Below are 20,315 nucleotides of genomic sequence, written 5' to 3'. Positions count from 1 at the left end.
TGTCAACTTTAGGACCAGGACCAATGTTATAAGCCAAAAGCTGTTATTTTCTGCTTACTAAGCTTTACTTAGCAGGTTTCTATTGAACAGTGCTATCAAAAGCTGTTCTTTTGGTGAATCTTGTAAGAATGAGTGGGCAACAAATGCAAATCCATTGAAAGTTCACATGAGGCCAAGTAAATAGGGCTACACAAACAATATTGCTTAACAGTTTGCTGCTAAGCGAAAATGATCAGGTTAGGCCTAGGCCTAATGGTCAAAAAATTAACATAATTTGGGTCAGAATTTTTCTCTGAATTTCCTTGTTTTTCATCATTAATTTTTCCCATTTTCTTACCCTCTTTTGAAAGTCAACAATGCCAAAAAGCGACATCCAATTTGGTTCCAATAGGGGCACTTTCAGCCCGCTGAAAAGTTTTGTTTGTGGTGGGGCGTCTTGAAAACGGGGGCCTTCTCGAATGGTAGAGGGATGCAGGCAGGGTAATTGGGATCAATTCAGGTTATAGCCTCGATTCAAGGCTGAGGGCCACACATATTTACTTCTAAACAAAAGGTACATTCAATGTACTTCCCCTTCCAAACTTGAATTAAGACTAGATCAGAAGTTGACAGGATATGCTGCTAATGATGACGATGTATAGCTTCAAAACTATCTTGGAGTTTGATGGTGAGAGGAAAATACTAGGAAGATTGCTTTGAATAATTAAACGCAAATATCCGAACTGCGTAAACAATTAGCGACTGTTATTTTTGTTACCCGAAAATAATTATTCGTTGGAGAATTATTTCACAAAAGATCTACGGTTCACCCCAGGGAAAAAGAACAGCAATGGTTGCATTAGACCACGCCTCCCTTGTCCTTATCACATGATCACAAAAATAGCCAATGATCAAACAAAGCCAATTTTGCAAAGAATATGGAAAACACTATTCTTGTGTAGTGTGTGTGCGTCGGCCATGCTTTCTTTAACCATACACTGGTAGTCGGCATTCACACAAAAAGAGCATGTGTTTAACACATAAGTGTCCTATCGGGCACCAGTGAATCATCAAGAATCGGCAACATGGCAAGCCAAACCAGCACTAGCGATGTCACTGTAAGTTCTGATTTATTTCAATAATTTCTGCATAGGAAGGACTATTTTAGAGTGGTAGGCGTACAAATATGCTCCACTTGAGGTCTGATTATGTTTGTATTTTTTTGAATAATTTGTGTGTATTTTTCGGATAATAAAATGAGTGGTGAGATTTGTTTCCCGTCCGTGCAAAACAATGCAATGCGTGCCATGTGCACCGTTCCCTATCACATGTGTGTGTTAATGAATGGCGGCGTAATGTGTGTAGTAAACCAATGGACAGTGTAGTATGCGTTCTCGATCAGCAGAACAACATGGCCGGTGCGTGGGCCTTAAGCCTGCAGATGCACAGAGCAGTCATCACTACTTAAGTGCCTTCAGTGAAGAACAATTTGTCCCTCTAAATTGACCAGGCTAAATTGATCAAGCCCATGCCCAGTGCAGTAATCAGACTCAGAGCCAGTGCAGAGAGAGTGCATTGAATGGTTTGCTCGACTTATTTGTTCTGTTGACTTGGAAAATTTAATTTAAAAATAAAAATTCAAATTATATTTTGTTCCTATTTTTATTTACAAAACTTACAATTATGCATCAAAAACGATGAAAATTAGATCCTATTATTAATTATTTCATATCGAATGAAAAAGAAGTTGCGCCATACGGAAACTTTTTTATAATAATGTACACTAGTCACTACACAAGACATTCAAGACTAGTTGCGATAACACAACCGGTACAATTATATTATAGAATACAGGGCCACTCCAGGGTTATAGGTTAGGGTTAGGGTTAGGCCATTGCATTAGGGTTAGGGTTAGGGCTGTCGCCGAGTGTTGACTGTCGCCCTGTCTGTATTCTATAGTTACTCCGTTCTAGGAACACAAGTTTAATCCTCAATGTCTAATGAATCCTTTCAATCATAACACTTAACAGATCATTGAGAAAATATTTTGAAGAAAAAGGACAAAACTTGCCAGATCCCGGAGCGAAACAGTCACAAACTTCCCAGAGTAATTTTTTGAACCTGTCACATCGCACGGTTTTTGACTTCCAGGATATGTTCAACGTTTTTTTTTTTTACCAAACGCTGAACCGTAGGTCAGCCTATTGGATGACGAACTGCCGAGCAGCGGCCAAGTTGGACTAAACCACTCTGAAAGGGGTGAAACAAGGCAGTGCGTGCGCACTATATGAGTGAACGAACAGTGGGCATTGTAAACGGACAGTTTAAAATGACCACTGCAAAATTAAAACTAACCTGACATTTTGAGGTCATATTTCAAAAAAGTTGCCTATCCATTGAATTAAGCCTGGACGATATGACGATAATATCGTCACGATACGATATTGAAAACAGTATCGCCAATATCGATGTTGGTTTTGAATTTATCAAAATATCGTCTCAAAACGATATTTTTTTTCATAGACGATATCTTTCAAAATATCGAGTATTTTCCCACGGACTTCTTACAATCTCACAGGTAAATAAGATTTGTTAGGGCTGATGCTGTCTTTTACGACTTTGAATAAAGTTGTGGCTCAATGCATATGCCTTGTAAACGTCCTCATATCTGGCCATGGTGGTCTCTCTTTGAAGCGCTGAAGCATGACAAACGTTATTGAACCGTTTATGTGCTGTGTGAATATCCGGAGCAGTATCCATCACCTCGATCCCACGGTTATTCTGGTACTTTATTATTAGGGGATGCATGAACTGAGTGCTGCCGTGGCCAAGCGTGGGTGCAAAGCTGTAGGGGAATTTCCCTTTGCCAGAAATCACCAGGGAATCACCTCGATCCCACAGTTATTCTTATAAGTTATTATTAGGGGATGAATGAACCGAGTGTTTCTGTGCCCACACGTGGGTGCGAAGCTGTAGGGAAAATTCCGTTGACCAGAAATCACCACGTTGTCTTCAGGAAATGCATGCATGAGGGTCTGCACGTTTATAGCCCAGTGGCGGCGGTTTGTGCAGTAAAGACAAGACAAGACCATGTCGGACGCACTGAAAATACGGGTCCAACTACTTGCCGTCAACTCAATGTCAACTCGCTTGGTGCCTTCAACTCATCATCAAAACCTCCATAATATATTAAAAAATCAACAAAAGAGTCATAGAACTGTAAAGCATTAGCCAAAAGAGAATTTTTACTAGTTTTTGTTACATTTCGGTAATAAAACAAGGTTTTTTTTATCGTGAACAAAGCCGTCGGCCGCCATCTTGCTTCTTCACATAGCTTGTATTGTACATCATGGACAACAGAGGGCGCTTTCCTGAAGTTAAATGATGATAAGACAGAGTTCCTTTTATTTGGGTCACGTCAACAGTTAACCAAGGTTTCAGTGCCATACATCTCCATCGGTGATGCTCGGATAGCTCCCTCGCTAAAAGCTCGGAACTTGGGGGTTATTTTTGATTCATCGATGACACTTCAGCCACACATCAACAATATTGTTCGTTTATCATCATATCACATCAGGAATATAGGTAAGATTCGCAAGTACTTGGATAAAAGTGCCACTGAAAAGGTCATTCACGCATTTGTTACTTCTGGTCTTGACAACGGCAATGCTCTTCTATACAGTCTACCTAACAACCAGATTTCCCGACTTCAACGGCTCCAAAATACTGCTGCCCGCATTGTGACACTGTCTAGAAAATCCTGTTCTATCACCCCCATTCTGAAACAACTACACTGGCTCCCTATCTCTCAACGAATCATCTTCAAGCTGATGCTCATTGTCCACAAAGCTCTAAATGGCAAGGCTCCCCACTATATTTCTGAACTGCTTCAAGTTTACACTCCATCAAGGAATCTTCGATCAAGTTCCATGCTTCTCCTCATTGAACCCAAGTCTCGACACTCATGGGGTGACAGGTCTTTTTCTTCAGCCGCGCCACGCATCTGGAACTCTCTACCACTTAATCTTCGATCTTGTGTTTGTACCGCAAAATTCAAGTCTCTTCTCAAAACTTATCTTATGTCACAGGTTTTCAATGACTAATTTTGTTGTGTCTGTTTTTCTTTGTGTTTTGTTTTTGTTTTTGTTTTGGTTTTACTGCGCCTTGAACACCCAGCAGGGTGGATATGTGCGCATTACAAGTCTTATTATTATTATTATTATTATTATTATTATTTGGAACTGTTTTGGCCATACAGCTATTTTATATAAAAATAGCATTGGTCGTGTTGACGGCGAGTTGACCAACACAAGCGAATGGACTGTGAATATCCATGCGCGTGTATAGTGATGATTGTGAACGCATTGGAATAAAAATAGCGGCACCAGATTTTTAGAGATCGCAACACTCTAATCGATTGAGGTACAAATATGATTAAATTGCTTCAGTGCCAGTGATTGATTTAAAACCAAAAACGTGTTCTGTTTCATGGAATATGGATGCTAATTCATGGATTTTCATCACGGGGGTTTGTATAAAATTTATTTAGTTTACGCAGTCAATTTTTAAAATCTTTTTAGTTTTTATTATTTACATTCAATAGTCATGTTTTGTTTGTCTTCATCCTTGCGGTAAAACTGTTTTTAGGGTGCGATTGAGCCATTGTTGTCCCTTTCTGAAGGGTACTTTTAATTTTAAAAAATCTTCACGACATATTGTCATATCGGCGATATTTACCTGACGATATATCACCAGTCAAAATTGTCGATATCGTGCAGGGTTACATTGAATAAATGGAGGCGCCATATGTGGAATCCAGCCCTGATACTTCGGCTTTTAAGGGGCGCGGCAGTTTTGCCTTGACTTTTTGTAAAAATTTAGGGCACCAAGGCAATTTTCAAAAAATTGGAAGGGCATCACGGCAATCATAAAAAGTTGCGAAGGGCACGACGGCAGTTTGAAGAAAAAAACTCTGAGTTGCCTGTAAAAAATAGTTCTTCCAATTTTTCCATTTTCTAACTGTTACCCAATATAAAAAGAAAGCATTCATCTAATTCAACAAAATCAAGAACAACTACTTACAATACACAATAAATAATTTGAGTTCATACGTAATCCTACTATTGGTCATGCACGTTGTGTAGTTTTTCGTAGAGACGCTAAAATTCCCACGTAACTGCTCCATTTTGACACGATGTTGACAGAATAAATGCATGCGGTGCGCGACGACTTTGCTGTACATGATGGTACATCACATGTACCAAGCATGGGTAAAACCACTATCCCAGCATGCACAGACACGTCGAGTCTTTGTCTCAAGGCGTTTAGCGTTGGTTTGCGTAATTTTACCACTAGAGGGCGTTTAATCTCATGCTATCGCTTTGTTCCGAAACGCCCTCTAGCGTTCGATGTTTGAGTATTTTTTGTCGCACGCAAAGAACAACGACTAACGGGCCTGAAATCTGCTGTTGTGCCTTACGTGCGTGAAATTGGGGTCTATTTCATTGCGTGAAATTTACACAGACATCGGGACTTTTTGGCTTATTTTCGAACTTTGACAACGTTGAATATAATTTGTTTTCGGGAGGAAGGGCACGGCGGCAATGATGAGAAAAGGGCACGGCAATCACGGGTTTTTGAAGGGCATTGCGGCAATCGGTAGGGGCAACGACGGCAATTTAATCAAGAAGTATCAGGGCTGGGAATCTTTCCAACAATTTACATGAAATTATTTATGTATATAAAACACAATTTTTAATTTTGAGAAAATTGAACTTGTGACTATTTTTAAATAACCAAGCGGCAAAATGATATTGTTTGCCACAGATGCAATAGTATTTTGAAGTGCTCAAAAAATGCTCACCATGGTCACAAAACAACTAAAGGGAAATAATATCAATAGGTAAGCCGAAAAAGAAAGGTCTCTAATGAATGTTAATATTTGTTAGTGGGTGCGTTCCATTAGCTTCCCTGGATCGACCCCTTGGTGCTCATCGGGTGAACCCCTGACAAGAGCTAATTGAACGATCATTTACCCCAAGTGACCAGTTCCACAATCAGGGTACTTGGGACTGACCGAGGTGAGTCCCTGGAATGCTATTCGATCGTACTGGGGGCAGATCGGGGTTGACCCGGGGAAGTATATAAAGCACCCACTGTCTGATGGCAGTTAGGTTGGTGTAGTGGTATCGTGCCTCGCCTTCCATCTCTAGGACCCTGGTTCGAATTCCTCTGGGGGTACTATGTGGATTGGGTTTTCAGTCCCTTCTAGACTGCGTGGGTTTCCCTGAAATATTCTATGTTTTTTTTCCTTCCCACATCTAAAACTGAAATTTCCTATCTTCTCCCTTCTCATTTGGCTTTAAAAGTAGTAAGAGCATTGAGAATATCCAAGTCCAAATCTACTTTGGTAAATGTTTCGGACAATTCAAAATCTGATTTCACTGGTGTTATTTTAGGTAAATACGTTCCACACCTAACTATCATACATTGTAAATGCTTTTGTCATTCTTTTCTCCAGGAGCCTGAGAATCTCCGGAAGATCTTTCTCGGAGGTCTCAACCGAGCTACTACTGTCAAGGATTTAATGGAACACTTCCAAGAATTCGGCACCGTCAAGGACTGCGTCGTCATCTGCAACTCCAACAAAGAATCAAAAGGCTTTGGCTTTGTTACTATGGCAACCATAGAAGAGACAGACTTGGCCATTCATGAGAACGAGGGTGGACCCCATGAAATCAACAGCAAGAAAGTGGAGGTTAAGAGAGCTATTCCAAAAGATGTAAGTCTTAAAATCCGGCTAGAAAAAGCTGAAATATTTGCGTTAAAGGGAGGGTATCTTGTACATACCTTTCATTATTACTCAAAACAAATTCGACTACAGAAACTAACTTTTGTTAGGAGCACTGCAACTGTTAATTATGTGCTTTATTTTGAGAAACAAATGAATGTGGTTTCAAAGAGAGTGATTTAAAAGCATTTTCAATCTGAGCATCAGATCCTCATGAAAAGTTTCTCAGATTTTGTTTATAAATTACGGATCTTCCTGTGTGGACATTACCGCCTCAACTTGTCCGCAATATTTCAAAAACACTACCTACCACCCTTTCAAAATGGAAGTTTCACATGTTAGTTTTATCCATTTAGATAGGAAATAAATAACCAAACGATTACAAATAGGTGGATCTTGCTCTGAAAGCTTAGCAACCAAAGAGTTTTCAATTTGTTTATGTTTGTGGTGTAACATTCCATTGTTAGCAGGACATGAAATTTTGCCTCTGTTGCCCTGGTCCCAGCCTTTGTGCCCCCATCTGCAGTTTCCCAAAGACATGAAAATGGCCTGGCCCTCTCAAAGATGAAATGCCAGGCCTACTCCTATTGTTTTTTATTCAACTTCCCCATTGGTTTTGTACTTGAAAGTGAATTTTTAAATCATGTTGATGGCAATACAGCGCTAATTTTGTTCTTTTCGTCCTTCACAGTCAAACATCCCTCCGGATCCAACAAACCAACTCTTCGTCAAAAACCTGGGCACAGTAATCACAGAGGACCAGCTGCGAGAATATTTCAGCAAATTTGCCACGGTCAAATCAGTAAAGGTCATCAAAGACAGAGCTGCAGACAACAAGAGCAAGGGATTCGGCTTTGTTGAACTCGAAGACACTCACGCCGTTGACAAGATTGCAAGTGAGTGCTTGCCTCATTCATGGAGCCACACACACCCCCCCCCCCCCATGAAAAAAATTCCACTAAAATACCCAACAAAGCGCTTAAACAAACCCCCTAAAAGCCTTTGGTGCCCCTTCTAAAAATTCCCAAAGACTTAAAGATTGTCCAATTGAGGTGCCCTTTTAAGAATGGAAATGACCTTGCCCTCTCAAAGATGAAATTCCAGGCCTGCGTGTGCCATGAGATTAAATCTTATAAACTACAAGTGGCAGAGATTTAACAAAACAAAACCTTTTTCTTTCTCATCAGTTATGGAAAAACATCCAATTGAGGGCAGAACGATTTATTGTATGAAGGCAGAAGACAGAAGTAACAAGGACGAAAACTGGTATGGGAGAGGAGGACAAGGAAAAGGAGGTAAGATAATAAAAATCAGTTTTTATATCGCAATTTATCAGGCATGCAACTCTTCCGCGGAAACGCGGAATTCCGCGTTTTCAAAAAAATTATTAGCGCAAAAAAATACATTCCGCGGTTAGCGCGATCATAAGACAAATGATTAGCGCTAAAAAAATATCCAAAATACATTCCGCGGTTAGCGCGATCTAAAGATAAATTCAACAATACATTGTAACGCATGGTCTGGCCTCTGCCGCGGCACGCAATCCATTCTACTGCAGGGTCAATCTAAAGCCCACAGCAAGCAAAGCGTACGTTTACACACTGCGTGTGGTCACTAATAGCCGTGTGTACGGTCGAAAAATCTGGAACAGTGGAACGCACCCGTGGCGCAGGCGAGTTGTGTGCTAAACAAAGTTATTATACAGCCTTGAAATGAGTCTAAGGTCGTGTCTTCGTCTGGTCCCGCTGTTTTGCAATAGTATAGTATACACGTGTTGTACATGTACATGTATGTGTGTGAGTTAGTTGCTAAATGTACATGTATACTGTGTGCTATGTGTGTACAGTCGTATCTTCAAACGTCCGTCAAAATGACATCCAAAAGAAATGATTTTTTAGAGCGGGACCGAGTGGTACCTGGCCAAATTAAAGCCATTGATAAAGGAGTAAAAAATACCTGGAAGTGGTTCTGGTTGGAAAAAAAAGATGTCGACGGTAAACTGCTCGCCGAAACCGTCCGGAAAGTGGACAAGCCAGGAATGGCATATTGTGTGATGTGCAAGACGGCAAGCGGGAACAAGTGGCTCTCACCGAACATTGTAAGGCGGCAAAGCATCGGCAGTTGATTAAGTTGAGGAAAACTAACTATTGTTTCCCAGGTAGTTATGAAATTTGCATAAAATTATTATTCCCCCTCCCCCCAAAAAAAAAAAAAAAAATCTGATTTTTTTCTTTTTTTTTGGGGGGGGGGAATAATAATTTTATGCAAATTTCATAATTACCTGGGAAACAATAGTTAGTTTTCCTCAACTTAATCAACTCCCGATGCTTTGCCACCTTAGAATTACGGTGCATACATAGGCAAGGTGTTTTTCCATGTTATTTTAGTTGTATAAAACACTTCACTTTGTCTTTGTCATACATGCTAAGATTGATCCTAAGAGCATAAAAAACCTCAACACTTTTTAGGGTACCATTGTGGGTCTCGAAAAGTTTCCTCTTTTTTTTTCATCGGGCAGTTGCATGCCTGATTTATACACCTGAAGGGTGTTTCAAAGCGCTTCCAACAATACTACCCCTTGGGTCGATTTAACAAAGAGTTAGGACTATTCCTAGTCAATATTAAAAATTTAAGGCTAGTCCTAACCCTAGCTCGAGAAATCCAACCCTGGTCACTGGGCAATTTTTATCATTCCTTAAACCATCTCGGCTCCCTGGGGAGTATACAGCATGTGCAAAAAATATGTGCTACTAAGCTACTAAGTTAGTTAAGTTTCTTGCTCAGGAACACAAGTGTCACAACCAACACTTTGGTGGACAAAAACACCAGAACTTGAGTTTGGTGCTCTTATCATGGAATTATGCTTACCAGAATAGGGTTACCCGCCAAAATACCATTTCACAAAGCACCATTTGTGACTGTTATCCTGCTTATTTCTGCTAAGCAGAAAATTGTTAAGGAATATTTTTCTTCCTAAGCAGCTCTATGGAATTGGGTCCTACATAACATAACAATTAAAATTTATAAGGCGCTATTCCATCAAGATCATAGTGCACTAGAAAGAAATTAACTTGGATTATATAACACCCAAGCAGATCCTTGCCATTTGATTGGAGGATTGTCCGTCACGTGATAGCAAATAAAAGTACCATTGCACGCTGAGTCACTCACCGTGCTTTTTCGTTCCATCCGAAAAGTACCATTGCACGCTGGCAGCGTGCAATGGTACTTTTCGGATGGAACGAAAAAGCTGAGTAAAAACATCACTGCGTGCGCGTGTCTTTGGTAACGCAGCAGGTGTTACTGCAAGAAGGCATAGTAAAATTACTAGCATTCAGCTTCTACAGTTGAAATTGTTTGTTTTGAAAGTTGTATCTTTCAATCAAAATGACAAAGATCTACTTGGATGTTATATAAACAAATAATGAATGTTTTTCATTCGTGCAATGGTGCGAATATGTTCATTCGTTGAAAGCTGGAATGTTCCATTCAACTCGGCTCCGCCTCGTTGAATAGAACATTCCATCTTTCAACTCATGAACATATTCGCACCATTGCACTCATAAACATTCATTATGTGTATACTAATCGGACTACTTTGTTGTTCTTACAGGATATTCTGGGCGGAACCAGGGAAGAGCAGGGGGGAACTATGGTGGATACGATGGATATGGAGGTAAGTTTATTTAATACCAGTCAGTGTCTGTAGCTGTGATGGGCGGTGCCGGGTGGGCCTGCCCAGAACTAACGAATCTCCCACAGCACTCTGAGCAAATCTGCCCAAAACTAAATAATTTCGCCCAGCACTCTGAGCAAAGCTGCTCAGAACTAACTATTTTCGCCCAGCACTCTGAGCAAAATAAACTGTGCTGCCCAGCACAGATTGTCCCTAGATTGCACTTCAGACCTTATGCATTGACGTCATCCAGCTGCCATCTTAGAGGAAAAACGGTGACGAAACAATCGAGACGCACGGATTTGTATGCGCGGCGCACAGTATTGGCCAATGAACAACCTCCTTTTGACCTCTAGGTGAGGGCGCCCTACTGAAATGATGTCATTTGCATAAGGTCTATGATGGCTCCATATCTAACATGATTCATTTTGTTGAAAGTCCCCACAAGAAAAGTTCACAGGCATCGGGAGTATCAAGAATATTTCCACGCCGGGTAAAGTAAGCACAGAAATGTGCATGCCACAATTTTTATAAACTTGAGCAGTGATATTTGTCGAAAGTTTTAAAGTCCAACTTTGATTTGTTTGACCTTAGGGTATGGCTTCACGGGGTACAATGACTCATATGGAGGAGGAAATAACTCAAGTAGAGGTAGGTGGAACAACTGGGGACAGGGGATAGTTTGATATGGAGGGATGTTATTTCTCTTTTTTAAACCCTAGAAACTGGTTCATTTTGTTGCAAAAAGCAAGCAGCAATTTATTAAAATCTGCATCTTTCTCCGAGATAGTAACGTCCGTCGATGTCGGTTTTTTCCCATAACCGATATATCGAAAATTTAATATCGAGTATACTCGCGCAAGATGGAAGCCTAAAAACAGCACTTGGTATACTCATGGAGGTAGAAATATATACCATAGACTGACAGTTTAATAGGGTTACATTTCAACCTGTTTTTGTCTGATCCCCCGAACTTGTTTGTAGTCCAAACAATTTCAGATTGCGTAGTCCCGCCCCGATTATTTCTGGTTTTACAACAAAGTATGATCACCGCTACCGCTGGCTTGGCCAATTGGTGAACGCTCGCCACAATTCTCGATTCGTGATTGGCCATGATTGGCCGTCTCAAAATGACACAGAGCCTTTGTGTCAGTTGCCGATGCATTGACGTAGAAGTGTCAATTAAGTTGTCCGACGGGCGCGCGGACTACCTTTACGGTTGAAAATGGTTGAGATAATCATCGAAAAAAAATCACTAGAAAGTCCCGCAAAACACAGACCTACCACTCAGTCAGCACTCGGCGATCACAATATACAACGCATGCAGCATGCAGTCACATAGTCTTTAATAAAGGCTCGTAGTCTTTTGACTTTGCATTCTATAACAAAGGCAAGAAACATTGAATGCTAGAACGCCCTCTATTGTCGAAATAACGCAGTGCATCACGCGATACCGCCTTGACCAAAGACTACATGTGTCTGCGCATGCTTGGGCAAACAGGTTTTCCCCCCGAATTGCAATAACCATACACGCTGGTGTGCACGCTTAAACCGTACAACAGCATAGTCTTCGCTGGTACGCACGCAATAGCCGCCGACAGCGTGGTCTGCGAAGCATATAGTTCCTCGGAAATGTTAGCTTGTTTACCGAAAACAACACAACGTGTAGGCTTTATTTGACCAAAATGACGCCATTACGATACCTTGGATTGATAGAAAGATTATTTTACTGTATAACGTAAGATTGTTTTCTTCCTTGTTTTGTTTTGTCTTGTTGATTCGGGGAAGTTTTTGCGGGGTATTTTTGCAAAGTCAATAATGCTGTGATGAAGACGCATTGATTTTGATCACATGCACAATGGGAAGTTGCATCTTAAACAGCCGATAGGCTAGGGCAGCAGCGGCGGTTTCTTTTGAGGTTTTACCGTGCGCTCGCCGCGGGGTCGTGAACTTCTGCGGCGGGCCGGCGGCTGATGGCGAAAACACAAAGAACATGCAGACATACTTGGTTGTAAAACGTATTTTATTTAATAGGGCAACTCAAAATGATGAAACTTTATAACGACGAGGGCTTTTCTAATACTCAAACACAGATTTCTTTTAAATAATCGGACACTCTTTTGGTATTTTCGATATCATTTAGGAACATCGAAATTTTCAAAGCATCGAAATTTTCGATATATATCGAAAATCCGATATTACGATATGATTATAAAAGTGACATCGGCGATTTCGATGTCAAAAAAATTTCGAGTTTTTGGGTATTTTCGATATATCGACGGACGTTACGAGATAGGATGAGTTCAACATCCTAACTTAGGACTAGCCTTAATTTTTATTTTCTCCTGGGACTTGTTCTAACTATTTGTGAAATCCAACTTTACTTTCTTCTGAAGTGTACCTATTGACTAACCTACCAGGTGACCTAGTTTGGCACTTTCTTACAGGCATGCAACTCTTCCGCGGAATTCTGTTTTTTTTAGCCTAATATATGCCTGGCAACAACAGTGTACAACTACAATCATGTAAAATAAGCCTAGTACATGCTAACAATGCACCTAAGAGCATAACAAACCTCAACATTTTCTAGGGTACCATTGTGGGTATCATGTCCTGTGGCGTTTCGGCTGCCTCGCTCTGCACTTGCGCTGTGCCTTTGAAAATTTTCCTCTTTTTTTTTCAATGGGCAGTTGCATGCCTGTTCTTATGAGGCCATAGACCTTTCTATTGTTGATAAACAACCCCGCTGGTTGGCATGGATGGCCAGATGTTAGCAAAACGTTCTATCTTGTGTTAAGATAATATGACAAAAATCAAAATTGTCTGCAAACTTTCATTTAAATAAAATACCTCCCAAGATTAGTTGCTTTGTTCCAAACAAATTCAATGCTATTTTTGAATAGTTGTGTGACAGTGTTACCATTCTGGGCCATCTGTTTTTTGTTTTGCATTGATGGCTTTTCAACCTCAGCTGTGATTTTGTGATAGAAAGGTCTATTGTACACACTTGCTCTTATAAAAAAATCTTTTTCACTGCAAGATACTAAAAGTTATCACACAAGCACGAGTGGAATATAGAAAAATATAGCACTTCTGCGTCCCATATCCAACTCGGCCGAGGATACGTTATCACACGCGCGCTCGTGGAAATATGGAAAAATATAGCACTTCTGCGTCCCATATCCAACTCGGCCGAGGATATGGGACGCAGACGCGCTATATTTTTCCGTATTTCCACGAGCGCGCGTGTGATAACGTATTTATCTTCAAGCAAACTTGGCACGTGACATAGAACACACAAGATGCAGGTAGTGATATTAGCCGTGCATTACAAATAGTGACTGCTTCGAGTGCTATGGTTAAAACTATGACTCCTGAGGCGATCACGGAGCGTTCTATTTTCCTGAGGCGAATTCTATTTTCCCGAGGCGAAGCCGAGGGAAAATAGAAAGCTCCGGGGATCACCGAGGGAGTCATAGTTTTAACCATTGCACGAGTAAAAGCAGTCAATATTCGTTTTATAGCACCCTAAACATTTCTAAATACTGTACAATTAAAGTTACAGACCTAAATGCTACCGTGAATCCACAGATGACGCAAACACAGATTGCGAGAAACTTTTACTGTGCTGCATGTAGTGTCATGTAATCCGAAATGGTTACAGACTATTAATTTATCATTCTCATACATGCAACGGATGTCTGGGTACTGCACGCTGTGTTATAGTCTTCGGACTAGCGCACGGCAAACCAATGCACTATCACTTGGCCATCGTCTAGTAAAACTAAGACATATCTTGTGACGCGCTCTAAACCAATGAAAAGGCAGAATTTTTGTAAGGGGTGTTATAAAGGTTTACATTACCACTCCGTTCTGCCAATCTGATTGGAGGATTAGGGCGTACTTGAAGATAAAAATGTTGGCAGGCAGCTGTGTGATCTTTATGTTTGTTTGTTTGTTTGTTTGTTTGTTTTGTGCAGGTTACAGTGGAGGCAACTATGGAGGGAGGTCAGGGTTTGGTGGTGGTTACGGCTATGGAAGTGGAGGTGGGGGCTACAATGGTGGTAATTACGGCGCGGGTGGCTTCGGGGGAGGTAACTGGGGAAGCGGCGGATACGGAGGCTACAATGGAGGGGGTGGTGGGGGTGGATACGGAGGTGCAGGCCATTACGGAGGAGGAGGTGGTGGTCACTACAAGAATTACTAGCACTGGCTTTCCCTGTAACTTTGTTCAGGTAGGAATCCATTTATTATTCCCTCACGATTTACATGAGATGAATATTTATACAATTAGTGATGAACATGGCTACATTGGCTACATGAACAAGTGCAGTCAAATTGTAGAGGGGGTAGTATTTATACTGCAGCCGATTTCACGAAACGTTAGGATGAGTAACTCGTCCTAACTTGGGATGGGTTCAATTTGTCCTACGTATTTGGATACGGAACTGAACCCGTCCTAATTCCTAAGATGAATCCTAAGTTAGGGAGAGTTTGGTGAAATCGACGGCAGGTTACACAAACATGGCATTATTTACAGGCATTATATTTTTCCTATGTACTAAAGTCCGTTTTACAATTTTTTACTTTCATGGAAAAATCAGAAAAATTGTTGTTGAATAGCTTGAAATGTCTATTATAGCCTACATGTAGGTTGGTTCTTGTACTCGATAAATGTTTCTGACCTCATGGTAAAGACACTGGACACTATTGGTAATTGTCAAAGACCAGTCTTCTCACTTGGTGTCTCTCAAAACGTACATAAAATAACAAACCTGTGAAAATTTTTAGCTCAATCGGGTGTCGAAGTTGCGAGGTTATAATGAAAGAAGAAAACACCCTTGTCTCAAGAAGTTGTGTGCTTTCAGATACTTGAGGTCTCAAAATCGAATTCGTGGAAAATTACTTCTTTCTCGAAAACTATGTCACTTCAGAGGGAGCCGTTTCTCACAATGTTTCATACCACCAACCTCTAGCCATTACTCGTTACCAAGAAGGGTTTTATGCCAATAATTATTTTGAGTAATTACCAAGTGTCCACGACCAGATTTTGGTGTTCGCTAATCAGCAGAGTGTGGGTTCAAGTCCCGGTTGCCACACTTGTGTTTTTGAGCAAGATACGTTGTCATAATCGCTTCGTCGTTGGAAAGGGCATAAAGTCATATGGGACATCTGTGGACAAGGGATAAGGCGAAGACAACAAGTTATTAATCATTTCCTTCTTAAGGAAAAAAGTAATTGCTTCCTAAAGCTCTGGAAATTTCCTTGCAGAGACATGGTATTGATTTTTTAAAGGAACACGTTGCCCTGGATCAGTCGAGTTGGTCCTTGAAAAGCGTTCTGTAACCGTTTTTTATAAAATCGTTATGGTTAGAAAGATGTTGTAAAAGTAGAATACAATGATCCACACAAACATGCCTCGAAATTGCGTGGTTTTCTTTTTAACAAAATAATCCCATTTATGGGAGTCAAATTTTTGACTCCCATAAATGGCCGAACGTGTTAGTTCGCGACGTAAAATTAAAACCGTGCATTTTTTATATTTTTTTATGTGGATCATTATATTCTACTTTTAAAACATCTTTCCAACCATATGCATTTTATGACAAACAGTTTCAAACGCTTTTTGAAGACCAACTCGTCCGATCCAAGGCAACGTGTTCCTCTAAGATACCAACATGAAGTGGTTAAAGGCAGTGGACACTATTGGTAATTACGTAAAATAATAGTTAGCATCAAAACTTACTTGGTAACAAGCAATAGAGAGCTGTTGGTAGTTTAAAACATTGTCAGCAACGGCTCCCTCTGAATTAAAATTTCTCACTCAAATATTAAAGGAACACGTTGCCTTGGATCGGTCGAGTTGGTCTTTGAAAAGCGTTTGTAACCATTTGCTATAAAATGCATATGGTTAGAAAGATGACTTAAAAGTAGAATACAATAATCCACACAAATTTGCCTCGAAATTGCGCGGTTTTCCTTTTACTTTGTGAACTAACATGGTCGGCCATTTATGGGAGTCAAAAATTTGATTCCCATAAATGCCCGTCCCTGTTAGTCGACGAGGTAAAAGGAAAACCACGCAATTTTAAGTGATACGTGTGTGGATCAATATATTCTACTTTTAAAGTATCTTTCTAATCATATGCATTTTATAACAATAGGTTATAAACGCTTCTCAAAGACCAACTCGACCGATCCAAGGCGTTGTGTTCCTTTAAAAGACTTCAGGCCTAAAGCCTTTTTTTAAGCATCTGAAAGCACATAAATTTGTGCTGTTTTTTTTTCTGTATTATTCTCTTGCAGCTATAATGAAAAATTGAGGCAAAGTATGTATAAGAGCATTATATATTAGTTGAATATTGATCCATTTTGTTTTGTCTACAGAGAATGTGTGGAGAGCGTGTACACCAACAGTACAATAGCAGCGTGACACAAGTCAATAAATAATGGACCAACCCCTTAATAAAAACAAAGACCGACTATGTTAAAGAAATGTCTGTAACCCAGAGACCCGAGCGAGAGAGGACAATAGCAGCACACTGCTGAGGAGAGAGTGCGCTCCACAAGAGCTGCTGAATGATCTACACTGCAATCAAAGTGGAATGTTGTGGGCTAAGAAAAGGAGTGTCAGGGTATGGAAGCAACGCCCGTATGAAAACGGTAAACCCGATTGAGCTCTCTGTTCATGAAATGATGCAGAGCTGCTCGTAAGATATCATGGATTAAGCTTCCTGTAGATGGTGGACAGATTGAGGATATCACTCCAGTTGATGACACCATCCCAATTGAGAATAGTGTCTGGAGTACCCATCCTGGTTGGAGAATGACACCCTGGTTGAGAACGACTTCCAGTTGAGAATATCGTTCCAGTTGAGAATACCTTCCCAGTTGAGAATACCTTCCCAGTTGAGAATACCTTCCCAGTTGAGAGTACCATCCCAGTTGAGAATACCATCCCAGTTGAGAATACCTTCCCAGTTGAGAATACCTTCCCAGTTGAGAGTACCATCCCAGTTGAGAGTACCATCCCAGTTGAGAGTACCATCCCAGTTGAGATTACCTTCTCGGTTGAGGGTACCTTCCCAGTTGAGAATACCTTCCCAGTTGAGAATACCATCCCAGTTGAGAATACCATCCCAGTTGAGAATACCTTCCCAGTTGAGAATACCTTCCCAGTTGAGAGTACCATCCCAGTTGAGAGTACCATCCCAGTTGAGAGTACCATCCCAGTTGAGATTACCTTCTCGGTTGAGGGTACCTTCTCGGTTGAGAATACCTTCCCAGTTGAGAATACCTTCCCAGTTGAGAATACCATCCCAGTTGAGATTACCATCCCGGTTGAGAGTACCATCTCGGTTGAGGGTACCTTCTCGGTTGAGAAAACCTTCCCAGTTGAGAATACCTTCCCAGTTGAGAATACCTTCCCAGTTGAGAATACCATGCCAGTTGAATGTGGGAAGCTGTGTAGATAGCCGTTTGCGGGAGAGATGTAAGGCAATGTGATCATGTAGAATGGATTTCCTTAATTTAATACTTAAAAAAAGGAAAAGTTGTCATTGATAAGGGAATTACCTTGTCCATGGAAGTTGTCCTGGAAGTGGGAAAACCTACCAGCAGGGAAACTTCCATTGATATGGTAATTCCTATGAGAGTGAAAAGTCCCATGTTGTTGAATGATCTAATTGTTAAGTAGTTGAACACTTCCAGTTGCAAACAAAAGACAAAGACGAAAAGTTGCAAGCGTTTATTTTGATTAGTGTATGTATGTCCGTCAACTCATTGTAGTAATTCAGTCACATGGTGACTCTTAGAGTCGCTGTTGAGTTTGCAACTTGAAGTATTCCGAGGTTAACTTTTGGACGGCCAGAGATCCAATGGAGACTTTTAGTCGACGTATGAGCAGACATGTTATGCAAGAGATGGCATATATTTATAATGGAAATCCAAATCACAGGTAATTGTTTGTAAAGAAAGCTTCACGGCTGTCAATGCTTGTAAGGCAGTCGGATTTTGAGTTTCACTCGACACTCTCTTCAAAAGAAAACGTGCTTAATGCTTCAGTCATATTTCTTCTTTAATTGTTTTATTCTTGAAGCCTTCCTAATTGAATTTGCCAAAGAGTTTTGCTTTTTTTAACGTCTGCCCGGGGTGGACTGATCATTTCTGTCGGCTAGGGAGTAGTTGATGACACGTTTTTTTTACGGCTGGCTGTGTTTCCATGGTCTATTCAGCTGGAAACAAATACTTTGTAAGTTCAAATTTCGACCAGCATTGATCTACTTGAATCACAACTCCTCCTGAAAAATAAATCAATCGAGAAATTTTTGTTTGATGAGGTTTTTCAAAACACACTGCTTCCAAACAAAGTTTGATAACGGCGGCTATACATGTACATGTAGTACCTGGCTTTAGTACCTGGCTTTAAAAGCCACTCAATGTTGTCCACAAATATGTATCTATTTTTATTCTCAAAACACATGGCGTCCTTAAAAAGACACCTTCCTCTAAAAGAATATTCTCATCACTGAGAGAAAATAATTAAAGGTGAGCAAAATCTTGTGTCCCAATTCAATTCAGTGATTAATTTAAATATTGAATTCTAACTTTTGATCAATTATAATTATAATATGTAAATTACCCATGAAAACTACACTGTCATTGGCTGACATACTTTGATTAAATCATGAATAATCATGAGCAATTGGTTGGTCTCGCTGCTCTTGTATACTGTAGATGTATTTTGTTTTCTGAAACCATTGTAAATATTTCTATCCAAAGATTCACTTTTGTATTTTGGGGTCAAAAGTGGTGAAAATACAACTTTGGAAATCCCTACAAAAAAAAAACTGAAATTCCATGAATCCTTTTGTCAAAAGTGGCCATCTGTGATTTTCGGTACTATACAGTCTTGGGCTTAAACCAGCGTTCTCCTTTAACTGAAGTCATGTTAGTTAAAATCTTTGAGGACGAGTCTTAGTTGACCCAAAAGGGGTACTGCTGGCTAGTTCAATATTTAAAGCATCCCTATTCCATATCAAATATGGTTTAGAGAATGAGCTAGTGGACAAGCTAAACAACAAGCCAACCGTTCCTTCAGGGGTAGACGCTAAAAGCGTAAAGAGCAAAACCCCTACAACTGATTCCACTGGCATGGGGGTGTCAGGGGGGACAGCCAGGAACCCACTCAAATGGCCACTTCGTGACTGGATTCTAAAACGTCACTCGAAAGAACTAGAACGATAAGTGAATTTTTCTCCCAACTCAAAAGAAATTATTTCTCTCAATGATGCGTTATTGCTAACCCTATATTTTATTGCAGTGTACTTTCTTAGAAATTATTACAAAAGAAGAAAAAAATGAAATGTTTGGTATACACGTAATTGAAAGAAATTAAATTAGATGAAAGAAAGTAATAATCACGGATAACTCCCATTACGCAGGAATGATTTAAAATATATCACATAATTATTGCCAAGTTTTGTGTCGATGTAAAATTTGTAAACGATATTGGTTTTTGAAAAGAGATTGTATTTAACCATCAGGCCTTATTTGAAGGGAATTCCTTCAAGTCTATTTTGGGGAAATGATTCACTACTTATACTGACAAGAATATCTTACCATTTTTCAGGCTACTTTCTCATTTGTAAGGACTGGCAAATTAAGTTGTATTTATAAGCATAGAATATCATCACATTGTAGTCAGCATGAGGCAGAGTTGAGGTCATGCTTGTTGTTAACTGGATTCACAACATTAGACGTTAACCAAGCCAGCACCAATGTGATTTCTCCTTGGTATATAAGGGCACCTCTATGAGGAAACTATAGAGGCACCAAGGCAATGACATGGGGCAACCGAGGCAATTGCCT

The 20,315-nt window shown here is 40.2% G+C and overlaps 1 protein-coding gene across 1 annotated transcript; it reads left to right on the top strand.

Annotated features, from left to right (window-relative positions):
* Positions 1 to 1,009: 1,009 nt before the first annotated feature.
* On the top strand, positions 1,010 to 16,911 carry LOC117300780 (heterogeneous nuclear ribonucleoprotein A3-like). The gene is made up of 8 exons (XM_033784575.1): positions 1,010 to 1,097; positions 6,500 to 6,760; positions 7,461 to 7,665; positions 7,957 to 8,064; positions 10,383 to 10,445; positions 11,040 to 11,096; positions 14,426 to 14,680; positions 16,833 to 16,911. Exons 1-7 carry the CDS (start codon positions 1,065 to 1,067, stop codon positions 14,650 to 14,652), a joined length of 954 nt encoding a protein of 317 aa, XP_033640466.1. The 5' UTR covers positions 1,010 to 1,064; the 3' UTR covers positions 14,653 to 14,680; positions 16,833 to 16,911.
* Positions 16,912 to 20,315: the final 3,404 nt, after the last annotated feature.

The sequence above is a fragment of the Asterias rubens genome, chromosome 16, assembly GCF_902459465.1.
Source record: "Asterias rubens chromosome 16, eAstRub1.3, whole genome shotgun sequence".
In the NCBI taxonomy this organism is placed as follows: domain Eukaryota; kingdom Metazoa; phylum Echinodermata; class Asteroidea; order Forcipulatida; family Asteriidae; genus Asterias; species Asterias rubens.
Note: the sequence above shows the minus strand (reverse complement) of the source record. Positions and strands in the feature narration are given on the sequence as shown.